The 17,656-nt window shown below is 40.4% G+C and overlaps 1 protein-coding gene and 1 long non-coding RNA gene across 11 annotated transcripts in view; one reads left to right on the forward strand and one right to left on the reverse strand.

The window, feature by feature from the left end:
* The window catches only part of LOC309641605, a 64,268-nt gene extending 59,795 nt beyond the window's left edge, over nt 1-4,473 (forward strand). Inside the window, exon 2 of the long non-coding RNA XR_014252704.1 lies at nt 4,366-4,473. This is a non-coding gene — a long non-coding RNA (uncharacterized lncRNA). The remainder of the gene's footprint in view (nt 1-4,365) is intronic.
* The window catches only part of LOC309641593 (17-beta-hydroxysteroid dehydrogenase type 6), a 33,914-nt gene extending 16,295 nt beyond the window's left edge, over nt 1-17,619 (reverse strand). For 2 of the 10 annotated variants that reach the window (XM_082421720.1, XM_082421723.1), the window contains exon 1: nt 8,340-8,585. Coding sequence is in view for 4 of the 10 variants with exons in the window: in XM_082421715.1 (XP_082277841.1) it covers nt 9,354-9,438 (85 nt within the window). In the remaining 6 variants the exon portion in view is untranslated. Of the gene's footprint in view, nt 1-7,447; nt 8,305-8,339; nt 8,586-9,238; nt 9,304-9,353; nt 9,479-15,504; nt 15,529-16,279; nt 16,411-16,763; nt 17,226-17,499 lie in introns of those variants that run through there. The other 8 variants (XM_082421718.1, XM_082421722.1, XM_082421719.1 and 5 more) reach the window with 8 other exon arrangements.
* Nucleotides 17,620-17,656: the final 37 nt, after the last annotated feature.

Genomic DNA, 17,656 nt, shown 5'->3' on the forward strand with positions numbered 1-17,656 from the left:
TTCAGGGCTTTGGTCCAGTATATAGCTGAACTGAATAAACAGTTACCACTTCTGGAAGAGCCTGTTTGTTTTTAATATATATTCAGAAAACAGTGCCACTGTACCCAATTGATCAACTATGGTTGTACATCACCATTTTATTTCCTGCATTATTTTTCATTTTCTTGAAAGTAGCAACTATAATATAATACATAGTAAGTGTTTCTACAAATTTTTTCCTTCTCTATAGATATTTAGAAAGTGTCTAACTTCACGAAGACACAGAGAAGCAAGTGTAAGCCAAGACTGTGCTTACTCACCCTGACCATTCTGCCTGGTACCTGGTACAAAGCCTTTGACTAGTCTTTGGCTCCTCCATCTTCCTCACTCTTCATATTCAGTCACGTTCCAAACCCTAGAGATTCTTTAATATTATCTCTTACATCTCTGCCCTTCCTTACATTCTACCTTGGTTTTTACCTTCACTCTTCTTACCTGGCCTAAAGCCTCCTAAATTATCTCCCCATTTCCAGTTCATTCTACACACCACTGTTGGATGAATTTTTCTCAAGCCCTGTCATGCCATTCCCTTTCAGCAGTCCCCAGTGGTCCACCAAATACAGGATAAACTCCTCACCAGATGCTTCTAGGCCCTCCACTATAGTCCATCTCACAAATGTCAGCTTGCAGTCTAGTTAGGAAACTCACTGCTTCTCAAACCTGCCAGTGTATTTTGGCCTCTAGGGGTTTGCTCTTGCTATTTCCTCTGCTCGTTCACTGAAACAAGCAGTTATTAAATATCAAATCTGCACCAAATTCTGGGTAAGTGCTGAGAATACAGAGATGAGTGTAACCTAGTGCCTACCCTTAAGGAGCTCACAGAGCTAGTGGGGGATATAAAAATAGAAATAAATTATTAAGAAAATGTGGAAAGGACAGCAAGAGAAAGTGCTTATTTTTGCCTAAGGTGTCATGGAAGAGGTAGCATTAGAGGTGAACAGAAGCTCAGCGCACTAAGCAGAATGAAGAGAAGCATACCTCAGGCAGCAGGAACAGGATGGGAGATGGCACAGAGGTTTATAAGGCTATATGCCATGGAGTAGCAAGAGGTGATGCTGGAAAGACAGGTAGGGGCCTGATCATGAAAGCCCTTGGTTGGCATACCAAAGAATGTAGGACTTCCCTGGTGGCACAGTGGTTTAGAGTACGCCTGCCAATGCTGGGGACACGGGTTCAATCCCTGGTCCGGGAAGATCCCACATGCCACGGAGCAACTAAGCCTGTGCGCCACAACTACTGAGTCTGCGCTCTAGAGCCCACGAGCCACAACTACTGAGCCCACGTGCCACAACTAGTGAAGCTCACGTGCCTAGAGCCCGTGCTCTGCAACAAGAGAAGCCACCGCAATGAGAAGCCTGCGCACCACAACGAAGAGTAGCCCCCGCTCGCCACAACCAGAGAAAGCCTGCGTGATGAAGACCCAACGCACCCAAAAATAAAAAATAAAAAAGAATGTAGATTGTGTCCTGAATTTTGTCATTTATGCATTCAATCAACATTTTTTGAGCACCCACTATGTGTCAGGCACTGTTAGGTGCTGACCACTCATATACTGCTGATGGCAACGTAAAATGGTATAGCTGCACTGGAACCTTGAAAACATTATGCTTAGTTGAAAAGATCACATACTGTATGATTCAATTTATATGAAATTTCCAGCATGGGCAAACCTATAGAAACAGAAAGTAGGTGAGTGGTTGCCTAGGACTGGATTGGGGGAGTTGGGGGAAAATAGGGAGGGTGACTGCTAAAGTGTAAGGGAGTTCTTTTGGGAGTAATGAAAATGTTCTAAAATTGATTGTAGTGATGGTCACACAATTCTGTGAATACACTAAGAGCTAACGAATTGTATACTTTAAATGGGTGAGTTGTATGTGTGAATTATACCTCAATAAAGTTTTTAAATAAATAAAATAGACATAATAAATATGTTATAAGAGGGTATGCACTTTGGAAAAAAGAAAAAAAGCAGGGACTTCCCTGGCAGTCCAGTGGGTAAGACTCCACGCTTCCACTTCAGGGGGCATGGGTTCGATCCCAGGTTGGGGAACTAAGATCCCCCATGCCACACCTCACAACCAAAAAAAAGAAAAAGAGCAGAGTAAGGGGGATCAAGAGGGCTGAAGGGGGGGGGCAGTTTGCAGCATTAAATATGGTGATCAGAGTAGGCCTCACTGAGAAAGCAACATCTGAGCAAAGACAGACAGGAGGCAGAAGAGTTGAACATGAAACAGGTATGAGCAGGAAGGGAAGAATTTGAAATATGCAAGAGGCAGATGTCCTAGGACCTAGTAATTAGATGGGATAGTCCTAAGAAAATTCCCAGTTTCAAATCCCTGAGATGCAAGGATGGTTGAATATACACAAGAATGTATCAATAAATGTGATATAGCACATTAACAGAATGAAAGATTAAAATCATATGATCATCTCAATAGATGCAGAAAAAGCATTTGACAAAATTCAACATCCTTTCAGGATGAAAACTCTCAACAAATTGGGTATACAAGGAACATGCTTCAACATAATAAAGGCCATATATGACAAGCCCACAGCTAACATCATACTCAATGGTGAAAGACTGAAGGCTTTTTCCTCTAAGATCAGGAACAAGACAAGGTGCCCACTCTCACCACTCCTATTCAATGTAGTACTAGAAGCCCTAGCTAGAGCAATCAGGCATGAGAAAGAATAAAAGGCATCCAAATCAGAAAGGAAGAAGTAAAATTGTCTCCATTTGCAGATAATATGGTCTTGTATATAGAAAATGCTAAACACTCCACAAAAAACTGTTAGAACTAATGAAAAATTCAGTAAAGTTTCAGGATTAAAAAAAAGAAACACAGAAAAAATCAGTTGCATTTCTATACACTAACAATGAACTATCTGAAAAAGAAAAAGAAAAATTCTATTTACCATAGTATCAAAAACAATAAAATACTTAGGAATAATTTAACCAAGGAGGTGAAAGAACTATACACTGAAAACTACAAGACTTGACTAAAGAAACTGTAGAAGACACAAACAAATGGAAAGATATCCCATATTCATAAATCAGAACAATTCATATTACTTTTTTGGTTTTTTTCTTTTAATTTTATTTATTTATTTATTTATTTTTGGCTGCATTGGATCTTCGTTGCTGCACGTGGGCTTTCTCTAGTTGCAGTGAGCGGGGGTTACTCTTGTTGCGGAGCACGGGCTCTAGGAGCGTGGGCTTCAGTAGTTGTGGCTCGTGGGCTCTACAGCGCAGGCTCAGTAGTTGTGGCACACGGGCTTAGTTGCTCCCTGGCATGTGGGATCTTTCCGGACCAGGGCTTGAACCCATGTCCCATGCATTGGCAGGTGGATTCTTAACCACTGTGTCACCAAGGAAGTCCCAAGAATTCATATTGTTAAATGTCCATACTACCCAAACCATCTACAGATTCAATATGATCCCTATCAAAATTCCAATGGCATTTTTCACAGAAATAGAAAAAACAATCCTAAAATTCTTATGGAACCACAAGAGACCCTGAACAACTAATGCAATTCTGAGAAAGAAGAATAAAGCTGGAGACGTCACAATTCCTGAATTCAAACTATACTACAAATCTACAGTAATCAAAGCAATATAGTACTGGCATAAAAATAGACACATTGACCAATGGAACAGAATCAAGAGCCCAGAAATAAACCCACACATATATGGTCAACTAATATCTGATAAAGAAGCCAGTGGGGAAAGGATTATCTCCTCAATAAATGGTGGTGGAATATTCACAGGTAAAAGAAGGAAATTGGACCCTATTTTCACCACTCACAGAAATTAACTCAAAATGGATTAAAGACTTAAATGTAACACCTGAAACCATAAAACTCCTAAAAGAAAACACAGGGGAAAATTCCCTGACATTGGTCTTGGCAACAATGTTTTTGGATATGATACCAAAAGCAAAAGCAATAAAGGCAAAAATAAGTGGGACATCAAACTAGAAAGTTTCTGCACAACAAAAGAAACAATCAACGAAATGAAAAGGCAACCTATAGAATGAGAGAAAATATCTGCAAACCATATATCTGTTAAGGAGTTAATATCCAAAATATATAAGGAACTCATAAAACTCAATAGCAAAAAAAAAATCCAATTAAAAAATAGGCAGAGAGGGGCTTCCCTGGTGGCGCAGTGGTTGAGAATCTGCCTGCTAATGCAGGGGACACGGGTTCGAGCCCTGGTCTGGGAAGATCCCACATGCCGCAGAGCAACTGAGCCCATGAGCCACAATTACTGAGCCTGCGCGTTTGGAGCCTGTGCTCCGCAACAAGAGAGGCCACGATAGTGAGAGGCCCGCGCACCGCGATGAAGAGTGGCCCCTACTTGCCGCAACTAGAGAAAGCCCTCGCACAGAAACGAAGACCCAACACAGCCATAAATAAATAAATAAATAAATAAAAACTAGTAAATTGGCCACATAAGATCTTTAAAAAAAAAAAAAAATAAGGCAGAGGATCTGAATGGACATTTTCCCAAAGAAGTCATATAAATGACCAACAGGTATATGAAAAGATGCTCAACATCACTAATCATCAGGGAAATGCAAATCAAACCTATCATTTCATGTTAGAATGGCTGTTTGCAAAGAAGAGGGGGAAAATCCACCTGTGTCATCAGTCCTGAGGCTGAACAACTAGAACAACCTGAAGGAGGCTGGGAGAAAGAAAGGGAAAGCCTGAGAGAAGCCTCAGAGAGATGGGCAATCCTGAGAGCTGAGCTCTGCTTAGCAGGTGTCTTCACTGAGCCACCTCCTTGGTATGAAGATGCTCAAATCCAAACATGACTCTGTAGGTGTTTCCCCTGAGACTTTTCTTTACCAACAGTGAAGTCATTGGCCCATTCTGTCTTGGAGACTTCATCCTGGGACTATCTACAATGAACTATAGAGGTCATCTGGCCATCCCCCAGCCTGAGATTCCCTTTCTGCTCTCCCCACTTAGCAGAGTGAGCTCTTCTCCAAGGGAAGGGTATTTATTTTTGTGGATGGGGCAATGTAAGTATGGGGGAAAAAAGGAGAGTCTAGGGGAAGAGGAAAGAAAGGTATAAAAAGGTGTGGAGAATTAGGAAGTGTCCAGGGGCTCCAGGAGGAAGTAGAGATGGTTTAATCTCTGCCTAAGCACCCACCAGGGTGTCCCTTCTTTGTTCCTCCTTCCCCATCATCAGTCTCCAGATCCCATCCTCACCAGCCCAGGTCTTGGTCAGTGACAGGGCCCCAGGGAGGAAGCAGGAAGGTTTGGGGCCCCATGAATTGACCTCTCTGGTTGCCTTGGAATCTGGGGTGAACATAGGGTCACAAGCCATTGGTACCGATATTAGAAATGTTAATATTGACTACTACCTCTGATTGGTTTCTCTACAACCTGGAAACCCAACAGAAACTAGCCATGATACTATGTCATCTCTCAGTAGAGCAACCATAAAGACCTGACACAGGTGTGAAAATGAAAGGGAAAACCAAGGGAAAGGCCTAGGGAGATTGGCAATCCTCAGTGCTTTAGGCTCTCTGCTAAACCGGGCTTCCCCACCTAGTCATTGTGCTTGGGATGTGCTGAAGACTCTCATATCCAAACCTGGAGGTGCTTCAGGCTTCCATGATTTTCCTCTTCAGCAACAGTGCAGAACATATTCCATTTCTCAGAAGAATTTTTTTGGAGTCTGTTATGATAGCAATGAGACTACTTGGCTAATTCCCTGCCTACTTTTCCTTTTATTCCTTTCCAAGAATCTCTCTGCATGAGTTCCCCTGCCCCCAACCCTGACTTTGTGGATAACATAGAAATATGAGCATGGATTCTGAAGCCATATTACTTGGGTTCAAATCAGGCTTTACCATTTACTTGTTGTGTGGCCTTGGGCAAGTGAATTAACCTCTCTACCTGTGTGCTCATCTTCAAAATGGGAAAAGAACCCTTCAGTGATTTGTTGGGAGAGTTAAATGAGTTAACACGTGTAAAGCACTATGTAATTGTTAGATATTATTAGTATTATTTTGGTGGTTGTTGTTTTATTATTGCCATTCTGGGCCTTTATCCCTGAGCCCTACCACTTCCACTTTTTCACAATATGTGCAACTCCAGGTATAGCAACATCCTTAGTCATTTCTATCTGCTTTTTATCACGACATTGGGCCATACTGGTTCACCCTGACTTTCTTCAGTCTCAAGCAGAGGACTTCTCTCTCCGCACTATAGCACATGGCAAAGTAAAGAATAGCTTTTATTCCCTTCTTTTAAATCTTCAGACCTGGGCTTGTCTGTAAGCTCCAATCAGTCTAGTCACTGATCCTAAGAGTGAGTCTATAAACAGCACATGGATTCATGGACCGATAGATCCATCATGACATTCTTTGTTCTCACATTGGGCATACAGACTAGGTGTTACTTTAAAACAAAGAATGTAGCCCACCATCCAGTTCTACAAGGATCAAGTCATTAGCCTCTGCAGTCACTGACCGGCAGTACACCCTGAAAAGAATTCAGGATGAAAAATGTGATAAGGCACTCTATGCTTTGGAAAAACAGACGCCTTAGATAGACAGAGATATCTTAGGGGGGGAAAATTTTAATGAACCCAGATTCTTGCATCTTCTCATACAGAGAAAAGCACTAAAATCATTAACTAAGATATCTGATCCTCATGATTAGTAGTAACCTTTTACCAAGATGTATGCTTGACTACACACATTCCCTAGCCAAAATCATACATATCCTGGCTTCTCCCCCTACCCCTTTGGAGCAGTTCCTCAGAGCTATCTGAGAGGCTCTAGTCCCAGGCTATAGTCCTCAGTTAGACCTTGAATAAATTCAACTCACAGCTCTTACATTGTGTGTTTTTCTTTCAGTTGACATACTCAAGCCAACAATTGTTTATCACAGTTAGATGCCACTATGCACCCACCATAATGTTTTAACTGAAAAAGGTTGACAATATCAAGTGTTGGCAAGAACAATCAAGCACTGCTATTGAAAGAGTAAATTTATTCAATCAATTTGAAAAAAACAGTTTGTCATTATCTACTGAAGATAAAGATCCACCTTCTCTATACCCATAGATTCCATTTTAGGTATTTAACAACAACAACAAAATATGTACACCATAAGATGGGTTTGCAGCAGCATTATTTGTGATAGCCAAAAGCTGGAAACAACCCAAACATGCACAAAGAGTAGAATGGATAAATAAGTTGAGATATGTTCATGTAACGGAATGCTATACGGTGACAAAAACAAACTATAGCTACACACAATTACATGAATGAATCTCATAAACATAATATTGTGACACAAAAGAACACATACTACATTATTCCATCTACACAAAGTCTTAAAGAGACAAAACTAATCTAGGTTGCTACAAAAGATTACTGGTTACCTTTGGGGAGGAGGTAGGGGTCCACGATTGAGAAAGGTATTAGTGGGTTGTTTACAGTGCTCATAATGTTCTATTACTTTACCTGTGTGGCTGTAACAGAAGTACTAATTTTGTGAAAATTCATTGAACCATCCACCTGTGTGTTCTCAACTCAAATTAGAAAAATAAAAATACCGCTTTGATTAAAAAGAGAAGAAGAAAAGAAACAGTGTGAAGAAAATCACTTCTGTGTTTGTTATAAAATTCTTATCAAGAACACTGTGCATCTATACACTGTGCAAGATCCCACATGATAAATCCTGTCATACATTTAGTACCAGGAAAGATTTTGTCTTTTCTAAGTACATAGTATACTATTGATTATTTTTAAATTATCTAGTTCTGCATATTAGAAGTTTAAGGCCAAATTTAATGTTCAATCACAGTAATTCTATTAGTCCTTGTAGACAGCAATTTTTCTTCTCTCCTCTTTCATCACTTTGATTTTCTATTTCTTTTTATGTTTCCATTTGCATTTTAATAACTTTTTTGTATATATGTCTTTTACTATAAGTTACCTCAAACTCTTTTTGAAGATGCTACATTGTCCAAGCATAAAACTTAACAGATTTTCCAACCTCAGTCTCACCCCAAAAGCTGACTCAATCCCTCTGCCAAGGCGGAAAAAATTAGCAAATACTCCAGCAGCTGATGCCTTGTACTGGCATAAATATATATATATATACACACACACATATATGAAATATATATATGAAATATAGTAAATGTATATATACACACATATATATATATCATACTTCATTTCATATCAGTATATGAGATTCCACAAAGAGAAAGGAAAAATGTTACCTGAGGAATTCTTGTTTTGGAATGTACATCAGATTTCACCTACCTTTGGAATTTTACTTCTTCTCTGTTCTCCACAGGATTAGAAATGTAACAAGTGAGAAGGAATAATGGGACTATTAAACCCTTGTTTACTGGTCACGTGGGTTAAAAAAAAGAAAGAAAAAACAATTTCGCCACTCCCACTGCAAAGAGCTTGCTCACAGTAGGAGATGGGGGTAGGGTTAGGGCAGGACACAAACTAGACCACAGAGCTTCAGTAACACAGTTCTCAGGACTTAATTATATAAGGCCGCTTTTGCTTACCCAAAAGTTCACAAACTTACCCCACAGCTTCCCGCATTACCATAAAAGAGCTAGTTTTCCACACTGTCAAGAATTCCAATTTACAGAGCATACCCAGGGGGTCCTATTTATAAGTATAAAATCACTCTCAACTTCTAAACAATACTTTCTCAAACTCCAAAAGAATAAAGATCAAAAAAGCAGAGAACACAATGGCGATGAAATTTCTTTCAGAAATCAAAGTTGAAGGGTCTTTTAAGAAAATTAAAAACCATAATCAAGATCTTTAAAAAAAATTTTTTTTAACTTAAAAAAAATTTTTTTAAAAAGATCTCTCTCGGGACTTCCCTGGTGGTGCAGTGGTTAAGAATCCGCCTGCCAATTCAGGGGACACGGCTTCAAGCCCTGGTCCGGGAAGATCCCACATGCTGCAGAGCAACTAAGCCCGTGTGCCGCAACTACTGAGCCTACATGCCACAACTACTGAAGCCCGCACGCCTAGAGCCCGTGCTCTGCAACGAGAAGCCACCGCTCGCCGCAACTAGAGAAAGTCCACGCAGCAACGAAGACCTGACCCAACAGAGCCAAAATAAATAAATAAATAAATTTATTAAAAAAACCTTTCTCCAAACAGATCTTACCCCAACCCAAAACACACACCATTTGCTCAGGAAGAGTCCCGTCCTGGAGACTTCAGAGGACTTCATGAATCCCCACTGGGCAGGGTTCCTTTCCTTTCCCCCACGCGGCCCACCCACCCCCACCGCTTCCTCACCTCCTTCACAACACCGCCCTCTTGTGGTCAGAGTCCAGGCTGCTCCACTCCTTTGTGCCAAGCCCACAGTTCTCACCAGTGTCATTCTTGCTCAACTGGAGAATCAGATCCGCTACAGCCAAAATTAAAAGTAGAAAGCCCCCATCCTCTGAGTAAGTTGGAGCCTCTGCTGGAGTCAGGGGGAGGGGAAGCAGAGTCCCCTTTTAGATTGCCAACCTGAGATCAGCTTCTGCAAACTGGGGCTTTCAGCCTTAATGCTGTCAGACACCTTTCCAAAAGAGCTGCAGCTGGACAGGAATAAAGACGCAGCCATAGAGAATGGACTTGAGGACACAGGGAGGGGGAAGGGGAAGCTGGGACGAAGTGAGAGAGTGGCATGGACATATATACACTACCAAATGTAAAATAGATAGCTAGTGGGAAGCAGCTGCATAGCACAGGGAGATGAGCTTGGTGCTTTGTGTCCAACTAGAGGGGTGGGATAGGGAGGGTGGGAGGGAGACGAAAGAGGGAGGAGATGTGGGGATATATGTATATGTATAGCTGATTTACTTTGTTGTACAGCAGAAACTAACACACCATTGTAAAGCAATTATACTCCAATAAAGATGTTAAAAAATAAAAAAAAAAGAGCTGCAGCTGCTTCGTGTCCTAATCTGCTCTAGCAAATTAATCAAACCCAAGGAGGGAGTGGTGGGAACCTTCGATTTAAAGCCAATCAGTCAGAAGCACAGGTAACAACCTGGGCTTGCAATTGGCATCTCAAGTGGGCGGGGGAGTCTTGTGGGACTGAACCCTTAACCTGTGGAATCTGACACCATCTCTGTATAGATAGTGTCAGAATTGAGTTGAACTGTAGGACACCTAGGCTGGAATCCAAAGAATTGGTTTGGATGTGTGGGGAAACACACCCATGCCCCACAATGGAACTGGTATCAGAATCCTTCAGCACCCTTTCACAACTCTCTCCTCTCTTGGCTCCTATGAAATCACACTCTCCTAGCTCTCCTGCTTCTATTCCTATTTGTTCTCATTGTCCTTTGCTGGTTTCTCTTCCTCTACCCATTTTTTAAAGTCAATATCTTTAAGAGTTCTATCCTGGCCCTTCCTCTCTTCTCACTGTACACACCCTCCTTGTTTGGGGACCTCAGTCATCATCAGCTTCAACCCTGATCCGAGTTCTAATGACTTGCAAATCTCTGCCTTCAGTCAAGACCTCTCCTGACATCTAGCTCCTCATATCCAACTACCTGCTGGGCATCTTCCACTTGAATTCATCCATTCATTCCATAAATATAGAGTCCCTACTATGTGCTAGGTCCAATGCTAGTTACTGGAGATAATAGAGGTGAGTAAAATGGACATGATATTTGAAATCTTAGAACTTATTATTTTAGTAGGAAAAAATAGACATTAAATATATATTCCCACAAATAAATATATAATTACACACTGTGATGAGGGCTATGAAAGAAAAGCACAGAGAGCTTAGGGAGTATCACAGTAGCAACTCAAACTCAACTTTTCAAAACTGAAATAATGATGATTCAGTGCAATCTGATCCTCCTCCTTATTTTCACATTATTTCCTATCCCTACATGTATTCAACAAATACTCAACACATTTAATGATTGCCCACTAGGTGCCAAACAACCCCTTCCAACCAGTTGCCCAATCCTGAAACCTGGGAAATCATCCTAGACCACTTCCTCATCCCCCACATCCAATCAATATTAATTCTTAGTAATATCTCTTAAGTCACTTATGTCCACACAATCACATCCATCTCTACTTTACTGCCTTACTTCAGGCCACAAGTATTTGTGCCCTGGATTCCAGCAACAGTTTCTTGGGATTGCTCTGCCTCTGGTTGCTCTTTCCCCTTCTATTTGCCCTTTACAGGGCTCCAGAGTTTATTCCTAAAACACAATTCTGATTATGTTTCTCCCCTGCTTAAAAGCCTTCCAGGACTCCCTACTGTCTTCAGACAAATCCAAATTCCTGTGGAGGAACAAGGTTTGATACTGTGTTTTGATCTGAATCTGCCATCCTTTATTTTAAGCAGTCTGCAAGGAGGAAGCCAGATCCCAACAGTATACAGCTTTATGATTAACAAGAAAACCTATACAATATGTATATTGGCAGGTTACTTATCAAAAATCTGCTAGGTTCATTTATAGCTTAGGTGAAAAATTCAATTTCACATATTATATCCATCATATAGATTAAAAAACAATTGCAATATCCTATAACACATGTTTTATCAGCTTTGAAATCATCATTTGCTTTGTGGTTAAAAGAATCATTCCTGTGAGATTAAACTAAAACTTTGTCATTTAAACAAATATGAGGGTACTCTTTATTACTTTTCAGTAGTTGATGATAACAAGTGATAAAACCTATCATAAACTGAAATATGACCTTGGCTCCACCTAGATAGTCTCCCTTTGTTTATGATGCTCTTCTGTCAACAGAACATTAATCTTCTTTTATTTTATTGAGGAAGAAAATAACTAGCACAGGAGTACATCAAATTTTCAATTTGTTTCAACAATATTATTCACTCCCAAGGCTTCTCATTAAATACAGATATGATCAATATTTTATTATAATTTTAACCAAAACTGAATTAAAATGTAAAACGAATAACTTTTTGTTTTTTTTTGGCCACACCTCATGGCATGCAGAATTTCCCTGACCAGGGGGAAGATGAATAATTTTTATTTCCACACTCTTTAGCTTGGCATGCAATGCTCTGGCCATAGCTTGCCTCTTAGTCCCATCTCTCACTATGCCTTCCCTTCAAGTCTGAGTTCTGACCATATGGAACTATTACTGGCAGGTTCCTGAAAGCACCATGCCATTTCCGCTTTTGTGCCTTTGCTCCCGGTACCAATCTTGTCCAAGTCTTTAAAAAAAGACTGATGCCACATTAAAAGGATCATACACCATGATCAAGTGGGGTTTATCCCAGGAATGCAAGGATTCTTCAATATACGTAAATCAATCAATGTGATATACCATACTAACAAATTGAAGGATAAAAACCATATGATAATCTCAATAGATGCAGAAAAAGCTTTTGACAAAATTCAACATCTATTTATGATAAAAACCCTCCAGAAAGTAGGCATAGAGGGAACTTACCTTAAAATAATAAAGGCCATATATGACAAACCCACAGCCAACATCGTTCTCAATGGTGAAAAACTGAAACCATTTCCACTAAGATCAGGAACAAGACAAGGTTGCCCACTCTCACCACTATTATTCAACATAGTTTTGGAAGTTTTAGCCACAGCAATCAGAGAAGAAAAAGAAATAAAAGGAATCCAAATCAGAAAAGAAGAAGTAAAACTGTCACTGTTTGCAGATGACATGATACTACACACAGAGAATCCTAAAGATGCTACCAGAAAACTACTAGAGCTAATCAATGAATTTGGTAAAGTAGCAGGATACAAAATTAATGCACAGAAATCTCTTGCGTTCCTATACACTAATGATGAAAAATCTGAAAGAGAAATCAAGGAAACACTCCCATTTACCACTGCAACAAAAAGAATAAAATACCTAGGAATAAACCTACCTAAGGAGACAAAAGACCTGTATGCAGAAAACTATAAGACACTGATGAAAGAAATTAGAGACGATACAAACAGATGGAGAGATATACCATGTTCCTGGATTGGAAGAATCAACATTGTGAAAATGACTATACTACCCAAAGCAATCTACAGATTCAATGCAATCCCTAATCAAACTACCAATGGCATTTTTCACAGAACTAGAACAAACAATCTCACAATTTGTATGGAAACACAAAAGACCCCGAATAGACAAAGCAATCTTGAGAAAGAAAAACGGAGCTGGAGGAATCAGGCTCCCTGGCTTCAGACTCTACTACAAAGCTACAATAATCAAGACAGTATGGTACTGGCACAAAAACAGAAATATAGATCAATGGAACAGGATAGAAAACCCAGAGATAAACCCATGCACATATGGTCACCTTATCTTTGATAAAGGAGGCAAGAATATACAATGGAGAAAAGACAGCCTCTTCAATAAGTGGTGCTGGGAAAACTGGACAGCTACATGTAAAAGAATGAAATTAGAACACTCCCTAACACCATACACAAAAATAAACTCCAGATGGATTAAAGACCTAAATGTAAGGCCAGACACTATAAAACTCTTAGAGGAAAACATAGGCAGAACACCCTATGACATAAATCACAGCAAGATCCTTTTCAACCCACCTCCTAGAGAAATGGAAATAAAAACAAAAATAAACAAATGGGACCTAATGAAACTTAAAAGCTTTTGCACAGCAAAGGAACCCATAAACAAGATGAAAAGACAACCCTCAGAATGGGAGAAAATATTTGCAAACAAAGCAATTGACAAAGGATTAATCTCCGAAATATACAAGCAGCTCATGCAGCTCAATATCAAAAAAACAAAGAACCCAATCCAAAAATAGGCAGAAGACCTAAATAGACATTTCTCCAAAGAAGATATACAGATTGCCAACAAACACATGAAAAGATGCTCAACATCACTAATCATTAGAGAAATGCAAATCAAAACTACAATGAGGTATCAACTCACACAGGTCAGAACGGCCATCATCAAAAAATCTACAAACAATAAATGGTGGAGAGGGTGTGGAGAAAAGGGAACCCTCTTGCACTGTTGGTGGGAATGTAAATTGATACAGCCACTATGGAGAATAGTATGGAGGTTCCTTAAAAAACTAAAAATAGAACTACCATACAACCCAGCAATCCCACTACTGGGCATATACCATAATTCAAAAAGAGACATATACCACAATGTTCATTGCAGCACTATTTACAACAGCCAGGACATGGAACCAACCTAAACGTCCATCAACAGATGAATGGATAAAGAAGATGTGGCACATATATACAATGGAATATTACTCAGCCATAAAAAGAAACAAAATTGAGTTATTTGTAGTGAGGTGGATGGATCTAGCGTCTGTCATACAGAGTGAAGTAAGTCAGAAAGAGAAAAACAAATACCGTATGCTAACACATATATATGGAATCTAAAAGAAAAAATGGTTCTGAAGAACCTAAGGGCAGGACAGGAATAAAGATGCAGACGTAGTAGAGAATGGACTTGAGGACACGGGGAGGGGGAAGGGGAAGCTGGGACAAAGTGAGGGAGTGACATGGACATATATACACTACCAAATGTAAAATAGATAGCTAGTGGGAAGCAGCTGCATAGCACAGGGAGATCAGCTTCGTGCTTTGTGACCACCTAGAAGCGTGGGATAGGGAGGGTGGGAGGGAGGCTCAAGAGGGAGGGGATATGGAGATATATTTATACGTATAGCTGATTCACTTTGTTATACAGCAGAAACTAACACAACATTGTAAAGTAATTATACTCCAGTAAAGATGTTTAAAAAAAAATGCTGATGCCAACAGACAGCCGGGTTATAAATTCATCTATAACATTTCATTATACTTCTTGATTTGGGTCCATTGCCCCTACTAGACTATAACTTTCTTGGAAGTAGAACCCATATCACTTTTTCTCCCCAGAGCCTAGCTAAATGTCCAACACAAATTTTCATTAACTCTTTGTGGAATAAATGAATAAGTTAAAGAATGACTGAATGAACTATATCTTTCCCAAACAGATCATCCTTTTACATGCTAAAAACATCCAGAATAACAACAGGAGCTGGACTGGAAGTCCATGAAGTAGGTGTCTAAGTCTGCAAAGAACTTGAACTGAGAGACCTAGGGCTGACAGATTACCCAAAGAGGTTGATAGTAGACATAAATAGTAAATGTAAAGGGGATGGTAGATAGCATAAGGCTTGAAGGACAAAGGGGTTTTGCACCTATGAGGATGAAAGCACAAGGGGAAACCAACTGAATGGTAATACTGCCTCCCAGCGGCCCTTGGGATAAAAGCCTCTATACCAGAGCACTTTCACAAAATAATAGCTTTCTCACTTTGAGTGGTTCTGGGCTATGAGCTGGGCCAAGCACCTCTTACTTTATCTCATTTAACCCTTACAACAATCCCTTGTAGACACATAGCTTGTAGATTAGGAGTTAATCACACAGACTCTGGAGTCAGAATGTCTGGCTCTCCTACTTACTAGGTTCGTGACCTGGGACAAATTACTTTAATTCTCAGCATATGTCCCCATCTGTAAAATAGGGATAATATTAGTACCTATCACAAACATCCTTGACAGCATAGCAAATGCTATATAAACGTTAGCTATTATTATGCCCTTTTGCCTGGTGAGGAAAACTTATGTTAAATAAATCAAGCATACAATAGGAACTCAGTAAATAAACTTCCTTTGCTTTCTCCCCTTATGTCTTAGCTCCTTACAGTGTGCCCTCCTTAATGGTCCTGAAATTTAAATAGGGTACTCCCAAATAGCTCAAAGAAGTCAGTTCCTAAAGGGAGCAATAAGGAATCTCCAGTAAAGAAACTGAGAAACCTCCATTGAAAAGCCCAGAGCATGTGGTTCTGGAAAAGAGAACTCTACTGGCACTCTTGTTACTGTTATTAGAGTGAAAACCTTCCCAGCAATGAAATTCACTCTACTCAAAACAGAATGCACGGAGACTGTGAAAATCTACTAAGATTTGTGCAGGATGTCACATTTCTAGAAATATTCAAATAAATATGATCTGTCCAGAGCCTATTTTTCACCACTTTGCCCACAGAAGCTAAGGGACCATGATCACTTTCAAGATTGGGCTAATAATACCCTACTAGAGAGTCTATTCTCTCGTTGCTTTCCTACTATTATTGTAAAAATAAAATTCATGAAAATGATAGTTTTCAAGTGACACAACACTGATGCGATTATCAGACTGCCCACCCCAGTCCACCTTTGAGATGAGATGTATCTTTACCTGGTAAGACTTACTGGCAGATCTGCACATCGATAGCAAACAGGCTCCTTTCATACTTGTAAAGCTCTCCATGCTTCCTCAAGCTTCCTCTGATTCAGATTTTAGTATTCCTGGGTGTTCTATTTGAGAGACTGAATATACCAACAATGACCAGACCATATTTAAAAACAGAACTCTGACCCACAACCTGCCCGAAGCCTACCCGGGAAACCAACCCCCTTATCTATAATAAACAGCCCAGGAAGCCAGCCTGCTTTAAGTCAGATTTGTAGGAAGTCAGACTGCGGTGTCTAGTGATAGTCCAGGAAGCCAAATAACCCATATAACAATCCGCTCAAAATAGCCAGGACTTGATTAACAACTGACAGCTTCCCTAATTTTTGTCCCCACTTCCAACTTAGGACCAACCAGAGAAAGCCACATATGCACCCCTAACCAATCACACAGGATGCCCCTCTCTTGAGTTAGCCCACCTACAACTTACCCATGAAAACAGCCTTGAATCAGGACATACCTGAAACCTTCCCTTTTTTCACTATTAAGCTTTCCAACTCCCCTGCCTGCCTATGAGTCTCTGCCAAAATACAAGTGATGGTGGCTGACTCCCTTTCTAAATATAGCAAGCTCTTGAATAAATAGCTTTTGCTTTTCTCATTTGGTTGGTCATCATTTATTTCCACATATCGGACCTAGTAATTCTACAAAGAACTAATTTCCAAACCCTCTTTAAAAGATATTGGTTGGGCTTCCCTGGTGGCACAGTGGTTAAGAATCCGCCTACCAACGCAGGGGTCACAGACAGGTTCGAGCCCTGGTCCGGGAAGATCCCACATGCCACGGAGCAACTAAGCCCGAGCGCCACAACTACTGAGCCTGCGCTCTACAGCCTGCGAGCCACAACTACTGAGCCCATGTACCACAACTACTGAAGCCTGCACGCCTAGAGCTCATGCTCCACAACAACAGAAACCACTGCAATGAGAAGCCCGCGCACCGCAACGAAGAGTAGCCCCCATTCCCGCAACTAGAGAAAGCCCATGCGCAGCAACGAAGACCCAACTCAGCCAAAGATAAATAAATAAAATTTTTTTTAATCTTAAAAAAAAAGATATTGGTTAACATTGTTTAAATGTGTTGTTTCTAAAACAGTCATAAAGTTAGCGGAGAACATCTCTTTTACTTCATCTTAATAACCTAAATCTATGTGCTCCAAGACTCACCTTTCAGCAGAAGATATCCCTGGAACGGGCGCAGCCTCCTTCTGCCCACCTGAGTGGTGGAGATAGTGTCGAAGCGGGCGGGCGGAGACCCCGGGAGCGCCTCCCACGCTCAGGCCGACCTCCGAATGGGAACTACAATTCCCAGTGGCCCCTGCAA

The sequence above is a fragment of the Balaenoptera physalus genome, assembly GCF_965194825.1.
Source record: "Balaenoptera physalus genome assembly, chromosome: 13".
Classification (NCBI taxonomy): domain Eukaryota; kingdom Metazoa; phylum Chordata; class Mammalia; order Artiodactyla; family Balaenopteridae; genus Balaenoptera; species Balaenoptera physalus.